General features: G+C 39.3%; 1 protein-coding gene across 1 annotated transcript in view; it reads left to right on the top strand.

Annotated features, from left to right (window-relative positions):
- The window catches only part of HECW2 (HECT, C2 and WW domain containing E3 ubiquitin protein ligase 2), a 160,025-nt gene that overhangs the window by 34,190 nt on the left and 109,599 nt on the right, over window positions 1–16,236 (top strand). The window contains exon 2 of the mRNA XM_050339770.1: window positions 15,771–16,111. Coding sequence (XP_050195727.1) covers window positions 15,820–16,111 — 292 coding nt within the window. The 5' untranslated portion in view covers window positions 15,771–15,819. The remainder of the gene's footprint in view (window positions 1–15,770; window positions 16,112–16,236) is intronic.

Genomic DNA, 16,236 nt, shown 5'->3' with positions numbered 1-16,236 from the left:
CTGCTGATCACTAATTAGTGACTCAGTCTTACGATACTTGGACTAAAAGCTTTTGCCACGTCCAGTAGGGGTATTAATTTGAAGTTAAGAGTACAGTCTGGGTTACATTAGTACCTGAGGCTTATCTGAGCCGTTTTCAGTAGTTGATGCTTTTCCAACTGCAGTTAACATCACTGATGTGTGTTGGAGTCTTGCAGGGTGATATGAAAGGTTTCCAGTGAAGCTCTTGGAATGAATGAGTGCTCTGCTTGCTCAGTGTCTATAAAGCTACTGCACTTCAATAACAGGCCTGTGTTGTCATGAGGCATTGGTTGCGACCAATTAGCAAGAACAGCTAATTACTTCTTCTAATGGTGTTTGATTTTTCTGAAGGGTTCAGCATTATTTTAAAATAATTTTTTCTATTGTATCACCGCTCTCTCTAAAAACTGGTACTCTTTTGCAGCTCCAGCATCCTCCACGAGTTTTTGATGTTGTCAAATGCTGTAAGATTTGTTTGTATGTTAATCTGAGGTTTGTGTGTGCATTACAGTGTGGTGTAGGATTGTTAGTGAAGGACAACATCCTCTGCTTGACTGGGCTGCTGCTGCAGTTTAGGAAACAGCTTCAATGTGCTGTTCTGGAACCTGATGAAGGGTGGTTGCCTGAAACTGCCAATTTTTACTATTGAGCTACTGTACTTGCATCATAGGGAGAAAACAATTTAGTGGTAATAAATAGTAATTTGTCTGTAATCATACAGTCATATAATTTATTTTAAAGATTTTAAAGAATGAAAGCAGTCTCAAACTGCATTGAAAACCACCAGCTAGCCAGCGCTATTGATAGGAGACTTCATATCTTTTCAACTAATGACATTGCAACTTTGGCAAGCTATCAAGTCCAGTCTGTATGTGGGTATTTGTTTCTAGTGTTTTCTCTTTAATTCTGCTTAGTAATAACCTACAACAGAGGTTGGCGGTGGTAATTTGGCACAAGTGGAGGCCTGACACAGAGGCAGTGATATTATCTAACCAGAAACCTGCATTGCATCTTACTTTTTGGGAAGGTCACCCTGTGGAGTCAACTTCCAAATTCAGGACAATGCAGGGACACTTCCCTTAATGGGAAAAAACCCCAACCAATCAGTATAGTTTATTTTTTATTCCCTCCCCCCACCCCGTTTTCTTCCTTTTTTTTTTTTTTTTTTTTGTCATTGGGTTTTGATCAAGTTGTATATAGCAATTTTCAGTCAATTTTTTTTCTTCTTCTGCTAACCAAAGGATTTTGTACTGTTCTTTGGACATTGGGGCAGGGGATTTACACAGGCAATATCGAACAACTGGGTCCTGGATGGCTGGGGTGAAGCGTTGTATTTGAAGCCCAAAATGCAATTGAGAATAGTGAGGGCACCAAAAATAACAAAATGTGTCAGGTTTTTTTCCTGGTTCTGTGGTAAAAGACTAACTGTTTCCAAAGAATCTGAAAAAAATTGGTGTCTCTGATCATTACGACTACAATGTGTCACAGGAAAAGCAAAGATAAATCTTAAGTGTTTACAAGACTGAGTCTGGGGAGGAGTGAGAAATATGCTTTGCCTGTAATATTCTGAGTTTCCAGTAAGTCATGTGAATTTTACACTGAATTATTAGTTGTGAGTAGCTGTACATTCATGCAAAGCTCAAATTCTACATTGTCTTCACAAAGAGGAAGCCAAGGACATTCCACTGAAAATCGCTCTCGTGTTATTGCGCCTTTCTTACTGTCCACCAGAAAAAAAACCTATTAAAATGGTAATAGGTATGTGATTTAAAACTCTCTATTTATCCATAAAAAGCTGACAGTTAGCTCTGCTCTAATGTGTTTTCGTTTTGCTTTTTAATTAGTAATGTATCTAATGTGGGTTAAATTACATTTTGTTGTTGCACATTGAGAAACAGAGAAAATTAAAAATCAAACCAGGATTATTTTTAAAATAGATTTCAGAATAATTTAAGATGATACTAGGATGCAGTATGCTGTGATATCTTTGTTCTTGTTTCCTTTTGTCACATAACATTAGCAACTCCTTACTCAACTCAGTCAAAGCAATTCCTTTGATTCAAATACCCCAAGGTCATTTTAAAAATGTGAGCACGCAAAACAAAATGTCTTAAAAAAAAATATTAAAAATTCCCCAGCATAAATAAGTGTAGGAAATTTAGGCCTCCAGATGAGATTATCTTAACTTCTGTTTATATATTTGGTGGTATGTGTGCTGGGATTTCTTGGCTGTATTTATAAACACTGATTCCAATCTTCTTCCGTTTCCTGGTGCTGCAGCACCTACGCCCTGGGGTGGATTTATATAGAATTGTGCTGTGTTCCTGAATGTGTGCACCCTCAGCCAGAACTAGCACAGTCTATTAAAGTCCTTTGTTCGTTTGTGTCTGTAACATGACGTGATGTTAGAAATTAACATGCTAAAATCCAAACAGAAAATTTGTTGCACTTGGCTTAATTTTAGATTTCCTTCCTTGGTGGGGGGGCTGAAGGAATGAAGAGAATGCATTTATTCTTAAAAATGAAATGCTAAGATTAAAAGGTTAAGATTTAAGTAGTTACTTCAGGTTTTTTATCAAGTCTGGTGGGTCACTGCTGCTGCTGCTTGCTGTTTGTTACCTCATGCAGGAGTCTTCTTACAAAGGGATTCTTTCTAAACACTGAAATTGTAGATGGGGACTGGGCTGCTGAGAGATGTGTGCCCGTTGGGAGATGGGTGAGGCTGCTGCACATTCCTTCAAAACTTATGGCAAAGAGTGGGGGTCTTCAGAGTCCTTTATGCCAGGATCCCAGATGTTGGGGTTTTTTTTTATGCCTTGATGAATTAGGGCCAATGATAGCAGTGTAAAAATGCAAGTCCTTTCAGCAATGGTCCATTTCTTTGCAGGATGAAGGTGAATGAAAATTGTACAGCCCAGAGAAATCCTGTGATACACGTCTCTATTTTTAGCCTTACTTATTAAAAACTCATGCATATTTAATAGTAAAAGTATTAATTCATAATAAGCCTCATCTTTATATACTCCACTTTGTATTGTTGTCTTTTCATTAATTGTTCATTTAGATTCTGAAGGGTTTCTGCTTCATTTACTGCAGAAACCGAGGAAAGCAGCTAATGCAGCAATAATCCTGCAAGGAGAAAAAATTACGGCGTGTGATCACTGAGCTAAATAATTAATTGTAGTGTGTACTCACAAGGCAAGGAAGCACGGGTGGTGATAGCTTTGACATCTCTAACTCCTGAGTGGTCTGCATTCGAGCTCAAGGAATTTTCTCATCTCGAGAGCGCAGACCAGTCACAGAGAAGTGTGCACTGGGATACGCTCGCAGGCGATGGTGGCGCATGGGAATCACCCCTGGAGTGTCCTTGTTGTCATAGTGGTGCTCCTTAGGACTCTTAAGTTTTTTTTCTCTTCTCTTGAGTGTGATTTTGGATTGTAAACTGTAAAGCAGTTTAAATAGGAGAAGCTTTTTCTGTCTGCTTCCCTCTTCCCTTCTAGTTGATATTTAGTGTGTGTCTCTGTCCGTTGAGGCTGTTCCCTGGAGTGGACTGTGTTTCCCTGAGCTGTGGTCCTCACCTCTGACAGCTTCAGCGATTGCCTCCTGCTGTTCAGCATTAGGCAGAGGGAAGTTGTGTGGCATAGAATATGTCTAAGTATCCTACTGATGTCTTGCTGCACCACAACAAATGCAGGCATCTTCTGTTAATAACCTTTTGGTGTAAATTAATTCATCTGACTCGCACAGTTGTGAAAGAGAATTTGTCCAGAAGAGCGTAACTAGATACCAATCTGACTTCTTTTAATTAAAAGTTTCTTGAATTATCCAGTTAAAATGCTTGCTCAAAATTATTTAAATAGTGTTTTCAAAAAAATAGTAAAGCAGCTGGTGAATAAGAATTCTGTCACTGTGTTCAGGCATGAAATTCAGAGCTAAAATGCATTTCTGAGGACAACTTGAATTAGGGCAAAAGATTGCAATTTGTATTTCTTTAAAACAAATCATCAGACTTGGAAATGTGTTTGTGTTGCTGTTTTCTGGTTTGTAAAAGACAAGCATCAGAACTGGTTTGCTTTAGAGTCTGAGGGTGTTGAGTATTAAAAGTGATGCATCCTGTAAGTAGAGCGGGCAGTATCATCAACACCTTTGGATACAGCCCTACTGACTTTCTGTTTGGATTTATTTAGGCTGAAGATCAGCGTATGTTTTTAATATAGACAAACAGCTTGGGTTTTTTTTCTTATTCTAGACTCTTTGCGTGTTATAAGGAAGCAATTTAAAGAATGTGGAGCAGATAAGTGTTCTGGAGGAAGAAATCTTTATGGCTTTCAATCTCTGTAGTTTCTGCAAAGATTGCATTCATAGCTGTTTGATTCTCTGAAATATTTCTAACAATACACTGAGCACCATAACTTGAACTCAAAAAACGTATATATGAGACTGGGGCTTAATTTTTATCTGTTAGCTACAAGTTCTCATGTGTTTGCATTGCCTTTGAGCTGGCCTGACCAACAGTTCTCCTCCTCCTCCTCCTAGTTTTGGGGATGTCTTTGCTCGCTGTTTGCCTGGTATATTATCAGTCAAAAAGCTCCATCAAACTGTAGGCAAGCCAAAACATTCTGATACTTTATTTCAGCCAAAGAGTCTCCTCAAATCTTTGTGGAAATGCAGGCTTTTTTTGTGGTGGTGGTGAGATTACAACTGGCAAAATATTCCCAACTAAAATGCCAAAAGGGTAAAAGGGGCAGGAGGATGGAGATTTGCGTGTACACTGATGGACAGTTCAACTCACTCCAGCAAAATTTGTCAGTTCTTAAAAATAATTGTTTCCTGTTTTCCTGATCTACTGATTGTATCTATAGTTTATTTATAAAACTTAGGTACACAAAGCTTTGGGTTGGTTTTGGTTTTAATTTTACTTTGTTCTTTAAGAAGATCAACCGAGTCTTTTTTAAACATCTTCCACCCTCACTTTACAGCCAGTTTTACCAGGCTGGAACTTCAAAAGGTGGGGAATCAGGGAAATTACTTAGCTATGGACTGGTGGGCACTGTTTTTTATTCTAGTTTTAGTCTAGAGCATGTTTCAGTTACAGAATTCTTGAATTTGAAGTCAGAAGATATATGTTTTACACAAAAAAATTCCTTTTTTCAGGTTGATAATATCCCCTTGTGACAAAAATGAATAAATACCATAATGAATTGAAGAGGTGTGCTCCACTGAGAGAAACAGTGTTCCTGTGTTTCCTGATAACATGGGAATCTCTCAGCATGAGAGATGTGCCATTTCAGTGGGTGAAATAAATTTTATGTGGTAGAAAACTGAGCTCATACAGGCTTGAAAATGGGAATGATTGTATTGGATTGGGACTTGAATGGGTGAAACAATGGATGTTGATTCATACTCATTGTACATTCCAAGAATTTCTGTCAGCATAGAATGGATTTCCAGTTTAAAATTGAATTAAAATAAATTTGTATAGATGCTTATTACATCTTATATATACACACACATACCAGCTCTTAATAACTGACAAATAAATGCTTGAATCAGGCTCTGTTAAGTATCACTAAAATACAGCTGTCATTCATGGATGTGACACTCATTGAATAGTATCTGCTTTGGTACAGATTGCAGAGACTTGGAATGAATCTGTAGAACTACTCTCATAGTAAGCAGTAAATAATTGTACTACTACTTCTGTCAAGTGCATTATTTTATAAATGGCTTTTTCAATTGTGGCTTTTTTGGCCTGGCAGATTTCCTTTCTTTTTTCAAAGGAACACGTCTTTTCTTTGCTGTTTGTCAAGCTTTCTTTGCACTCTTTCTTCTGGTTACTTGTTTATTTCCTTTCCTGGACAGACAAATGCTAAATTGTTCTTTTCTGTAGAAGTTCTGTGTTTCAGTCTTTACTGACCCTTGTGAAAAAGCCTTGGGAGAAGATGCATAATTGGAGAACTCCAGGCTGGTGCCGCTGCTGTTCTGCAAGTCCTAAAGACAGGGGGGTTTCAAGAGAGTTAAATGAGCTACCCATTTTTCTTGCCATTGGTGTGTTCCTGCAGGCTTTCACACATGTGAAATGAGCATATATTACAGTTTATTCACAGAATAATTTAATTCACATTTTCACATTCTGTGACAAAATAGCTTCTCGTAGTGATTATATTCTGTCCCTCTTGTGTAGACATTTGAAGGGAGCTATATTTTAGATGGATTGTGGGACCTGGCATCAAAAGTCTAAACTGAGGGCAGCTGCATCAGTACTTCAAGGGGATTTCTTGAGGACAACCAATGGGCAGCAGCTAGGAGCACATCTGTGTCGTGAGCGCTGAAGATCAAACCCTGGCAGCGGGGATTTTGGTTTTAAAGTTTTTGCAGAGTAACATTGTATCCTGAATTATCCAAGGCCGTGGTTCACGATATGCAGGGTTTAATGACTATATGGCTGTACCTTCGGTTTCTGCCTCATCTGTCAGCTCCACTCTTTGAGTGGTGGTGCTGCAGGTAAGATTACTGAAATAAATGAACTTGGTTAAAGCAGTTACCACTCCAGGAGGAGGTTAAGGGGGGGTGGGTTATATAACACACATGGAGGATAGCCTCGTGGCTATGAAATTGCTCTAAAATTTCCAGTCAACTTTTATTTCTTATGTGAATAGTCTGGAGGATAGGACCTTATCTGGTACGTTTAACTTAAATTTTTGTGCAGTTCTTATGTTGCTACTTCTCGTGAAAGACAGAGGTGAGTTTTAGGCAACGGACATCTCTTGTATGTCTGCAGAGCAATACTAAGGTGCATCTGCAGGCCAGACAGATCTCACAGCCTGGCAGCTGCAGCAGAAGGGATTACATGAACCCTCCATAATCTCTTCAGTATGGTTGCAGACAGGTTATCCAAGGCCTCAGTGTGGAACACCATATTTCACCTGGCTGAGTTAGCCTGAAATGTTTTAGGGCTTGCTGATTCCATCTTAGCTGTGGGGACAGCATGCAGGGACATGGGACATTTGTCTACATTGGCAACACAGTATGTCATTAAGTACCCTCAAAAAGTGGTATAACTGTAGACATGCCAAGCTGTACATAGGTGTATGTACATGTACGCCAGTCTGTAGGTGCATATTTATGACCTTTTACTCTTTTGACCGGTGGCCAGATCTGCTGAGTACCAGCTGGCCCCATGCTGAAGCTTTAGCTTGAGAATTACTACAATAAATTGTGAAAACTGAATGCCCAGCAGTGCATGATGGGCTACTGGGCAGGATGTGTAGACCTGTCAGAAATACACACAAACCCCTCAGGCTCGTAGCCTTCTTAACAGGGTTGAGCAGTAACTTCTGCCTGCTGTGAGGAAGTTGCAGTTGGTGGATGGAAGATGGAAGCCTTACTCAAACAGTTAGCATAATATGAGATTGGCATTTGTTTCCAGGTAGATACAAAAGTGTATAGGACTCACTTTACAAGTGAACTGTATGAAAATCCATTGAAAGGGTTTAAAATAGATATTCTGTTACACTTTGAATTAACTGAGCTATTATCTGGCCCAATAATGTGTTACATAGACTGTTTTCTCAAATATATGTTTGTGGTGAACTATATGATTTTTTCCCTTAGGGTAGATTTTCAGCCAGTCTAAATTATATGGTGGTTTTGTAATCTGAGCTGATGTTTAACATCTGAGCTGAGTCACCAAGGTTGAGTCCAAAGCAGACTAGGGATGCATGAGCACTTTCTTTCGTTTTCCCCCTGCCTCTGCTATATGGCAACATTCCTTGTCAAACTTCAGCACAGTAATTTTTAGCTTTACCTTAAAACTTCTGAATAGACTTTCCAGAAGTTGCTAGCTGTGATTTCCCGGCAGTGAGTTCAGGGGAGGAGGTAGCAGACTGAAGTATCAGTTTACTCCCTGCATGGCTCAGAGCAAGGCAACAAAGGAAAAGGACTTCTGGATGAAATTCTGTCCTCTTTTGCTCAGTTACTCTACAAACAAGAGAGAGAGAGTGGTTTTAGTCCTCTAAATTACTTTTTGGAGGAGCCTCTGACTCTTCTCCTAGGAGGCCAGCTACCTAGGACAGCCTGCCCAGTGTCAGACACGTAATTTATTCTGGCACTCCTTTGGAGATGGTTTGAATGGAGAAGTCAAAGCATTTCTCTTCAAAGATCTGCAAAGTGCTGTGCCTTTCAAGATGCTTCACTTGACCTTCTTGGCAATTTTCTGGATTAAAAAGGAAACCTGGTTAAATGATCATGCTCATATAGGTTCGTTTCTGGAAACTGACAAGTTTATTAAGTTCTTTCATCATCGTCACTTCAGGCTAAGCTGCTTCTGAGAGTATCCAGTGATTGTCCTATTATGAAAGTCCAGGGGGCTTTGTTAAAGAAGAAAGTAAGCAGATCAGTAGAAAAAATAGTGTTTCTGAATTTAACTTATCTCTTTGTGCTTCTGGAAAGAACAATTTATATTTCAAGACAGTTACTATCCAATTAATTAAAGTTAACTTTTCATTTTATTCCATTTAAAAGGAAAGAAGTTAAAGAACATTTAAGTGCTTCAACTGTGTCTAAGTCCTTTGTCAGTTATCATGGTAGTTTTTAATAATTTTTAATATCTTTCAAGAGCTCCTCAAATAAAAGTAATATCCAGAACTGGCTATTCAAGGAAAAACAGTGAATACAGATTTACTGTCAAACATTCAGATTAGAAGAACTGGGGTGAAAAAGAAAGACATCTTTCCCTTTTAATCTTTCTGATATATCCTAAGTACCCTTGTAATTAAAAGAAAAATGGTGTCAGAAGTGTAATGATTTGATTTTTCAAGTGTATGACATCTGTCTTTTGGTTTTCATTCAATCACAAATTCTCTAGGTTTGGAATGATCACCTTTTTTCCTCCAAGACAGCCATCACTGGACTTATTTGTATCATCTACCTGTAGAAGTAATTATTTAAAACACACAGACTTAATGAACACTCATATAGTCTGGGTAGCAATATTGAAGAGTTATGAATATATTTTAGCTGAAGGATCTCGTCAGTTTTCTGCCTGATGCTGATGCTCAGAACTGTGCACTTACGTAATACAGTGGTAATTATATATTTGAAATATTGAACTTCATGATCTACTGGAATGAAATTAAATTTCCATGACATGATACAAGATGATTAATTAATGTACTAAATCATCCTATAGATTTAGGATATAGCCATGGTCATGTAAGTGAAAAGGCCTTATTACCTTCTACTTGGTTATCGGTGGAGAAAAATTGAGATCCCAAAGAGCTGATTTGTCTTGGGTCTTCAATACTGTGGCTGCTTTGATGTTCATCATTATCTGTGTGACTGAGTAGGGAGCATCCAATTGTGTTAACTTGAATCTGCCAGAATGTTAGCTAACAGAGAAGAATCCTACTGATCAGATAGTGAAATACCTTCTGAGAGAAATTCTATCACGTGGATTGCAGGAAACCTTACGAGTAGAAATTCTTGGAAATATTCCAGGAGGAATAACAAGAAAAGGACATCTGGGCAGAAAGATGGAGCTTTGCTCTTATTTCTGTCTGTATAGAAAAGGATGCCCCATGTCAGCTTTATCTGATTTTATTATTTTGTTGGGGTTTTTTTATTTATTTTATTTTTTATTTTTTCACAGACCAAATCTGTGTTTCCAAATAGTCATTGAAATATTAGAATACAGGCCTGGAAGGAAGCTATTGAGTTAAAGAGCTATCGAGTTAATCTCTTTGTCTCAGACAAAATCAGTTACTGATGATCTTGCTGAGTAAGTAGCTGTTGCATTTTACTGGGAGGGGCCCATCTGTCCTGCTGGCAGAGGGTACACAGCAGCTTCAAAGGAGATTGAAAGCTCTTTAGTACTGAAAGCAGGATAAGTGCAGGGAGGTTAAGCATATGAGTGAGCCATATGGTTAACCATCACCCAGCTTCATAAGCAGGTTTTGCAGCTGCCAGTAAATTCTGACTATTCCGCTTCTGCCAGTTTCTTGCAAGTTTGAAGACAGTGTATGTGCTGGAGTCCCACCTTATCTCAGAAAATACACTATTTTTGAGTTCTTTGTGGAGAAAAATCCAGAAATTCTTGCTTTATTCAAGGAGCATATTCTTTTCTCAGCTGTGTAGACCTCAGAGAGAGATGGTCAGTTTTCTCTTCGTACTGAACAAAGAGATGTCACGCAGTGTATAATTGGAAAACCAGCATGTTTTCTGTTCTGTGTATTTTCAGTGTGTTCTTCTGCCTGTATAATGACATGGATTGCTTATCTCAATGTGGGAGTGGCATTTGAGAGAGAACACCAAGAATGTGTCCTAAGGAGAACAACGGAGCTGGTGAAGGGGCTGGAGCACAAGTCTTACAGGGAGGAGCTGGGGGTGTTTAGTCTGGAGAAAAGGAGGCTCAGGGGAGATTTCATTGCTGTCTACAACTGTCTGAAAGGAGGTTGTAGGTAGTTGGGTGTAGTCTCCTCACCCAGGTAACAAGTGAAAGGCCCAATGGAAACAGCCTCAAGCTGCCCCAGGGGAGGTTTATTTTGGATCTTGGAAAAATTTCTACACCAAAAGAGTTGTCAGACATTGAAATCCTCTGCCCAGGAAAATGAGTCCGCATCCCATGAGTTATTTAAAGGATGTGTAGATATGGGACTTAGGGATATGGTTTAGTGGTGAACCTGTGAGTGTTTGGTTTATGGTTGGGCTGGATGATCTTGAAGGTCTTTTCTGATTCTATGAATGGGGGAAGTTTGGGGGTGAGTTGGGCAGGACTGTTCTTCCTGCCCATCTGACATACAGCAACAGAGACGCCCTGGTGCAGAGCATTCCCTAAGGGCTCTCCCTCCTGAGCCTTGGCCTGTGGGCTTCTGCAGTGCCCACCTCCTGGCCTTGCTCCTCTTGTGGGTGCTGTGATGTTGCAGTGCAGTGACATGGAGCCAGTCCCCCAGTCAAATGGGTTAATCGCCACTTCCCCAGCAACACCCCCAGCGACCCCCTTAGAGCGCAAATCTTGTCCAGGGTGACTGGTCATGCTCTCAGGGCCAGCCCTGTGGAACTGTTTTACAGTAAACGCTGTGGGAAGAGGCTGGTAGCAAGACCCGTAAGCCACATCAAAGATCACTGCATAAACAAGAAATGAATCACTGTTATAAGTAAGATAAACAAGGCAGCATGGGAACGCTGGTTTATTGTACATGTTGGGGTGGGATTTCTTTTGGTTATTCCTGTGCTGGCACTCTGACTTCCATTCATGTTTGGTTTTGTGTTTGTTTTTTTTTTTTTTTTTAGGCTATTGAATATTTAAGTGCATGAAAAAGTCTTACGTTTCTTTTCAGTCTCCTTTAGTGAAGAAGGTTGGGCAAGGGGATTTTTCCTATCTGTATTTTGTATATTAAGTGGAACTATTTCCCAGTTCTGGTCCCTCTGTGATTAGTAATTGAGGAGCATATTTAGGTAGAAATAATCCTGAACTCGTGCCACTTAGAGATTAAGAGGAATTCAGTCCTATTTCTCTCTAAGCTTCTTGTCAAGTACTGAAGAAAAAGCTGTGATATGGGTAAGCAGCTTTGGTGCAGGTTTCACTTTTCATCTGAAATAGTTGGCTAGAGTTAGTATCTGCTGATTCTTTGCGTGACTGTTTTTTCCCCCATGCTTTCTGATTCAGTTTCCACATTTCAGCTTGCCATCACAAAACAATGTGCCTTGCCAGCTTGGTCTGATACTTTGTGAAATCGCTTCTGTGATTGGATGCAACCTGATAAGCCAAACCTTCATGGCAGGGCAGGTGAACAGGGCTGATCCTGAGTATTGTCCTCACAGTACAGTCTGGATGCAAATGCTGTTCCAGTGGCGCTTAGCAGGAATTGAAGGTGGGAGGATAATTCTTATTTTCAGTCTCTGGTAGGATGTATGTGTTAGTGTTCTGTTAGTTGTGTTGTTAGTGACAGACACTGGGAATTGTTAATGCAATGTCAGATGCATAATTTCTTTTGTAGGCAGGAAGGCATTGTGTAAGGTTTTCATCCTGTTTCCAGACTGCAAATAATTAAAGTAGTGGCTCTTTTTTCCCTGCTATCACTTCTTATGGCTTGGGTTTTATGGCGGTCATCTTTTCCCCTGTGACAATATGAGTGTCATTTATCTCTTTACAAATACCCTTAATTAACCTCCCAGCTTACTGCGAGATACTACATAGCAGTGTACTGTTTGTCACCAGGGCCCCTTTACAACCTATTTCATGAATTTAGAAAACACTCTAAAAGCTTACAAGTCCTGAATTTTTACAGGTATTTTTTTTCCATAATAGGAGCTAATTTACATGTGAGTTTAACTTGTTGGTTGTGAACTGATTTCAGTTGCTTTAAGTTATATGATTTATTGGGATCGTTGTTTAAATCATGACTTCAAGACACTTGGTGTTACGAGTAGTAGCAGACAAGTTACCCAGCATTTATATTATTGGTTTACTTTTACTTTCATAAACTGTAATGCTGTCTGTCATTCAGCAGGGTGATAACCATTGGGACTTAAGAAAATGAGCCATTGCAAAGGAGTTGACATTTTTCTCAGGTTGTTCTCATCTCTCAAACTGTGCTATAGTCCTGGCTAGTACAAGTTAGTTCTCATGTGTCCTTAACCGTGGATGAGTTTGTCCATCTGCCACATATAAATTTTCAATATGTTCCAACAAATGCCATTGCTGCCCTGGGTAGAGCATACGGCTCTGCAGCTGAAGGAAATTTCTTCATTCCTCCTGTTAAAACTTTGTCTTTAGCTTGTAGTCCTCCTGCATGATATTTATTTTGCAGATATTTATTATACTGAACCATAAAACCACTACATACAGTAGTTCAAAATAACACAAATCTGTGGTTGTGAGACAGAAGAAAACAAACTGAATAGCACGCTGTCGGTCTGTTAATTAATCTTGTCCAATCTCCTGGCGCAGGGCGTGGTGGTACCCAGGCAGGTGCACGTGTTGCTGCTGCTGTGGCAGACAGGCTCAGGTGCAAATTGGGACCTCCCGACTTGGTGATACAACTCTTTCACTGTGACATTTAACACTTAAATGTACCGTGTGTTGTTACTCAGATCACACAGTAAAAAAAAAGGAGGAGGACAAAAAAGAGGGCGGGGCTGGCTGATCCCTGGCTGTTTCACTGACTTCTAGGGAAGTTGGTGGCTATTTCTTATTTGTCCTTCTGATCTCAAAACAGTCCAGGATTTTCAAATCTAGTGGCTGATACTTCTCTTAGAGACACAAGATTTTAACTTCCCTGACTCTTACTTTTAAAAGGCCTTTTATACCAAAGTTTCCTTTTCATCACAGACGCTGGTGTTAGAGACAGAGTGCACAGGAACATGACAGAGAGGAGTTAGTGAACCCTGCTGATGTCCAACACTAGAAATAGTAGGCTTTGTATATGCAGCCAAAATATTGCTCATGTCAGGACAGACTGTGTTGTGTACTTCGTGAAGTAAATCTGGTCATCTCCATGTCACTGCTGTATAGGTAAAATTATTGAACTGAATTTTTGTTTCCTTCCTTTTCTGCATTATTTGGTGCTGAACCATGTACAGTATGTGATGAACTGCATACAGCTGGATGAGTTGAACTTTTTTCTTCCCCTTTGTTAGTTCTTAATATTTCAAACCATCTCCCATTTAAGAAAAGCTGAGAAATACCAGAGGAATTTTATGTAGTCCATACACTGAAATATTACTGAGAAGAAAATTGCAGATGAGTGATAGGAAATGGAAGTGAAGAGGCAGGTTTCGAAGATGCTTCATGTGGGGAAGTAGGAATAAATAGGAAAAGAAAACCCTTAAAATATAAAATGCCCTTTTCTTTTAAAGAACAACTTAAAAAGACACCTAAAAAAACCCAATTCTTTTTTCTTTCCCAATCTTGGGATCTGCAAGTGTTGGTTTTTATTTTTATTAATTAAATATCTTTTGACCTCTGCAGACAAGGGTTTCTCTCCAATAAACCCATTATCAGACATTTGATTGATATCAGTAGTGCACTGTTGGTCTGTTTAAAAGGACAAGACTATGGAAGTGGCCAACCAATTCATTTACTTCTCCTTGATTCTACTTAATTCTGCACTACAGGTTTTCTTGCTTGAAACCAGGAACAGGTGACACACAGCACTGTTTGACAATGCTTGGGTTATTTTAAGAGAACAAATCTATCTCTGTATGACAGCTGAAGGCTCTGACACCAAGAGGAAAACCATGGAATAATACACAGGTACCTGTGTATTGTTGTGCACCCATTTTTCTTCTATGTGGTTATTTTTATATATATATAAGGAGATCTTTCCTTCAGCATACATCTCTCGCAGAAGATACTGTAGTGAAATAGTTGACATTACTGGTTTAGCCACAAACTGTTCAGAAATACTGAAAAACTGTTTTCAAGTTTTGTGAAGAGTGTAAGGCCCAGCACACAATTTCTTTCCTGTGAGCTCTGAAGTTACTGCTGGGCAGGAGGACTGCTTTGGTTTGGTTTGGCTTTGGAGGAAATATTCACCTGGCTCCCATTCCAGGTGAATATAATACAGAAGATAATTTTCACAGTTTTGACTGAAAAGCAGATTATCAGAAAACTCAGTTTCTTCTGAGCAAATTGTTCTGCCAGATGAGGACTGTTTTATTTCCTCTATAAAATAAAGAAACAGTGAGTTAATATAAACTACAGCTTTTGAAAAAGGCAAACAGCTTTGGTCCAAGTCCTGTAGCTTAGATAAGGAAATGTTTGTATTCCTTCTGTGGCAAGAGGATCACCTGATTCTGCCCTCCTGTAAGCTGTTCCCTCTGTTTTAATATTTTGTTATTCTTTCTTTTCTGATGGTTTATCTCAAGTTGTGAGTTATGTGAGGGCTTATTTTCAAATTACAGTACTTTCAGTAGCTGTGGATAATGAGATGCAAGTTCTGCTTCTGAATGGATGGTGTGTGATAATTGGCATGACTTTCACAGAAGACACTTCAGGGAAGGGTCTCCTCAGGGCTAGAGGAAAACTATTGAATTTATAATGCCTCTGTTTTCTGACGTATGGAAAATGGCAACAAAATTTGACTGCATGTATGAACTGACATGGGCTAATGGAATATATATCCATAGTCTAAACCACCCCAGTCAATGGTTTGATGTGTTTTTGTATGGTATACAGGATCTCAGAAGCTATGCTTTGTACCTTATAAAACAGAATCCTTGCAAAACAATTTTATAGTAGCATAAATCTGGAATACCATATTTCTACTGAAATATGTCCAATCTTTTTAATATCTTCAGTGTTTTGCTCCTGCTGAACAAACAGTACATAGACAGTATGGCTGAAACTATCATATCCATCATGTACCACTGTGATTTTTGTGGTGGAAGATGAGTTCATTATGATCTTCACCCTTAAGGCTACTTCACTCTTAAAGCCAGATTTAAATCAGCTTTGTTACTGTTCTTGCTTCATGGATTGTCTTGGATGGTTTGCTTTATGCTATTTTCTGGCCCAGAAATGTTATTTCGTGGTGTGTGGCTGACTCTGAATTTTGTTTCAAGTGAATCATGCTTTCTTTTTTAATGTACAGACACTGAGCTGTTCACAGTGGTAGAGTAACAAAGAAGTTTGTACTCAGTCTGTTTTAGGCTTCTGTGGGAACATTTTTGCACTAATGCTTGTCCATTCAATATTTGACTGAGTGGCCTCCTATCTCACTTTAAACTTTCTTTCTTCTTCATGATAGATCTCTGAACAACAACTTTTTTACGTGAATTACCAAAAGTGGAGAAGAGATGGCCAGTTCAGCCCGAGAACACCTGCTTTTCGTGCGACGTCGCAACCCACAGCTCCGGTACACTCTGAGCCCGGAGAACCTGCAGAGCTTGGCCTCTCAGGGCACCATGGCTGAGAACATGAACTTGCAGCGTGCCAACAGTGACACTGATTTAGTGACCTCGGATAGCAGGTCTAGTTTGACAGCCAGTATGTACGAATACACCCTGGGACAATCTCAGAACCTCATCATTTTCTGGGATATTAAGGAAGAAGTAGACCCAACTGACTGGATAGGACTTTATCACATAGGTAAGTCAGAACTGTGTTGTAATATTTCTGTGTGTTTCTTGCTCTTTTGCCACTTCGTATTTTCAGTTCTGATACATATTGTGGCATACTGCATAATTAATCTAAAGATAAAGTTGAGGTAAGAC

Source organism: Myiozetetes cayanensis, unplaced genomic scaffold (genome assembly GCF_022539395.1).
Source record: "Myiozetetes cayanensis isolate MyiCay16 unplaced genomic scaffold, myiCay2020 scf9, whole genome shotgun sequence".
In the NCBI taxonomy this organism is placed as follows: domain Eukaryota; kingdom Metazoa; phylum Chordata; class Aves; order Passeriformes; family Tyrannidae; genus Myiozetetes; species Myiozetetes cayanensis.
Note: the sequence above shows the minus strand (reverse complement) of the source record. Positions and strands in the feature narration are given on the sequence as shown.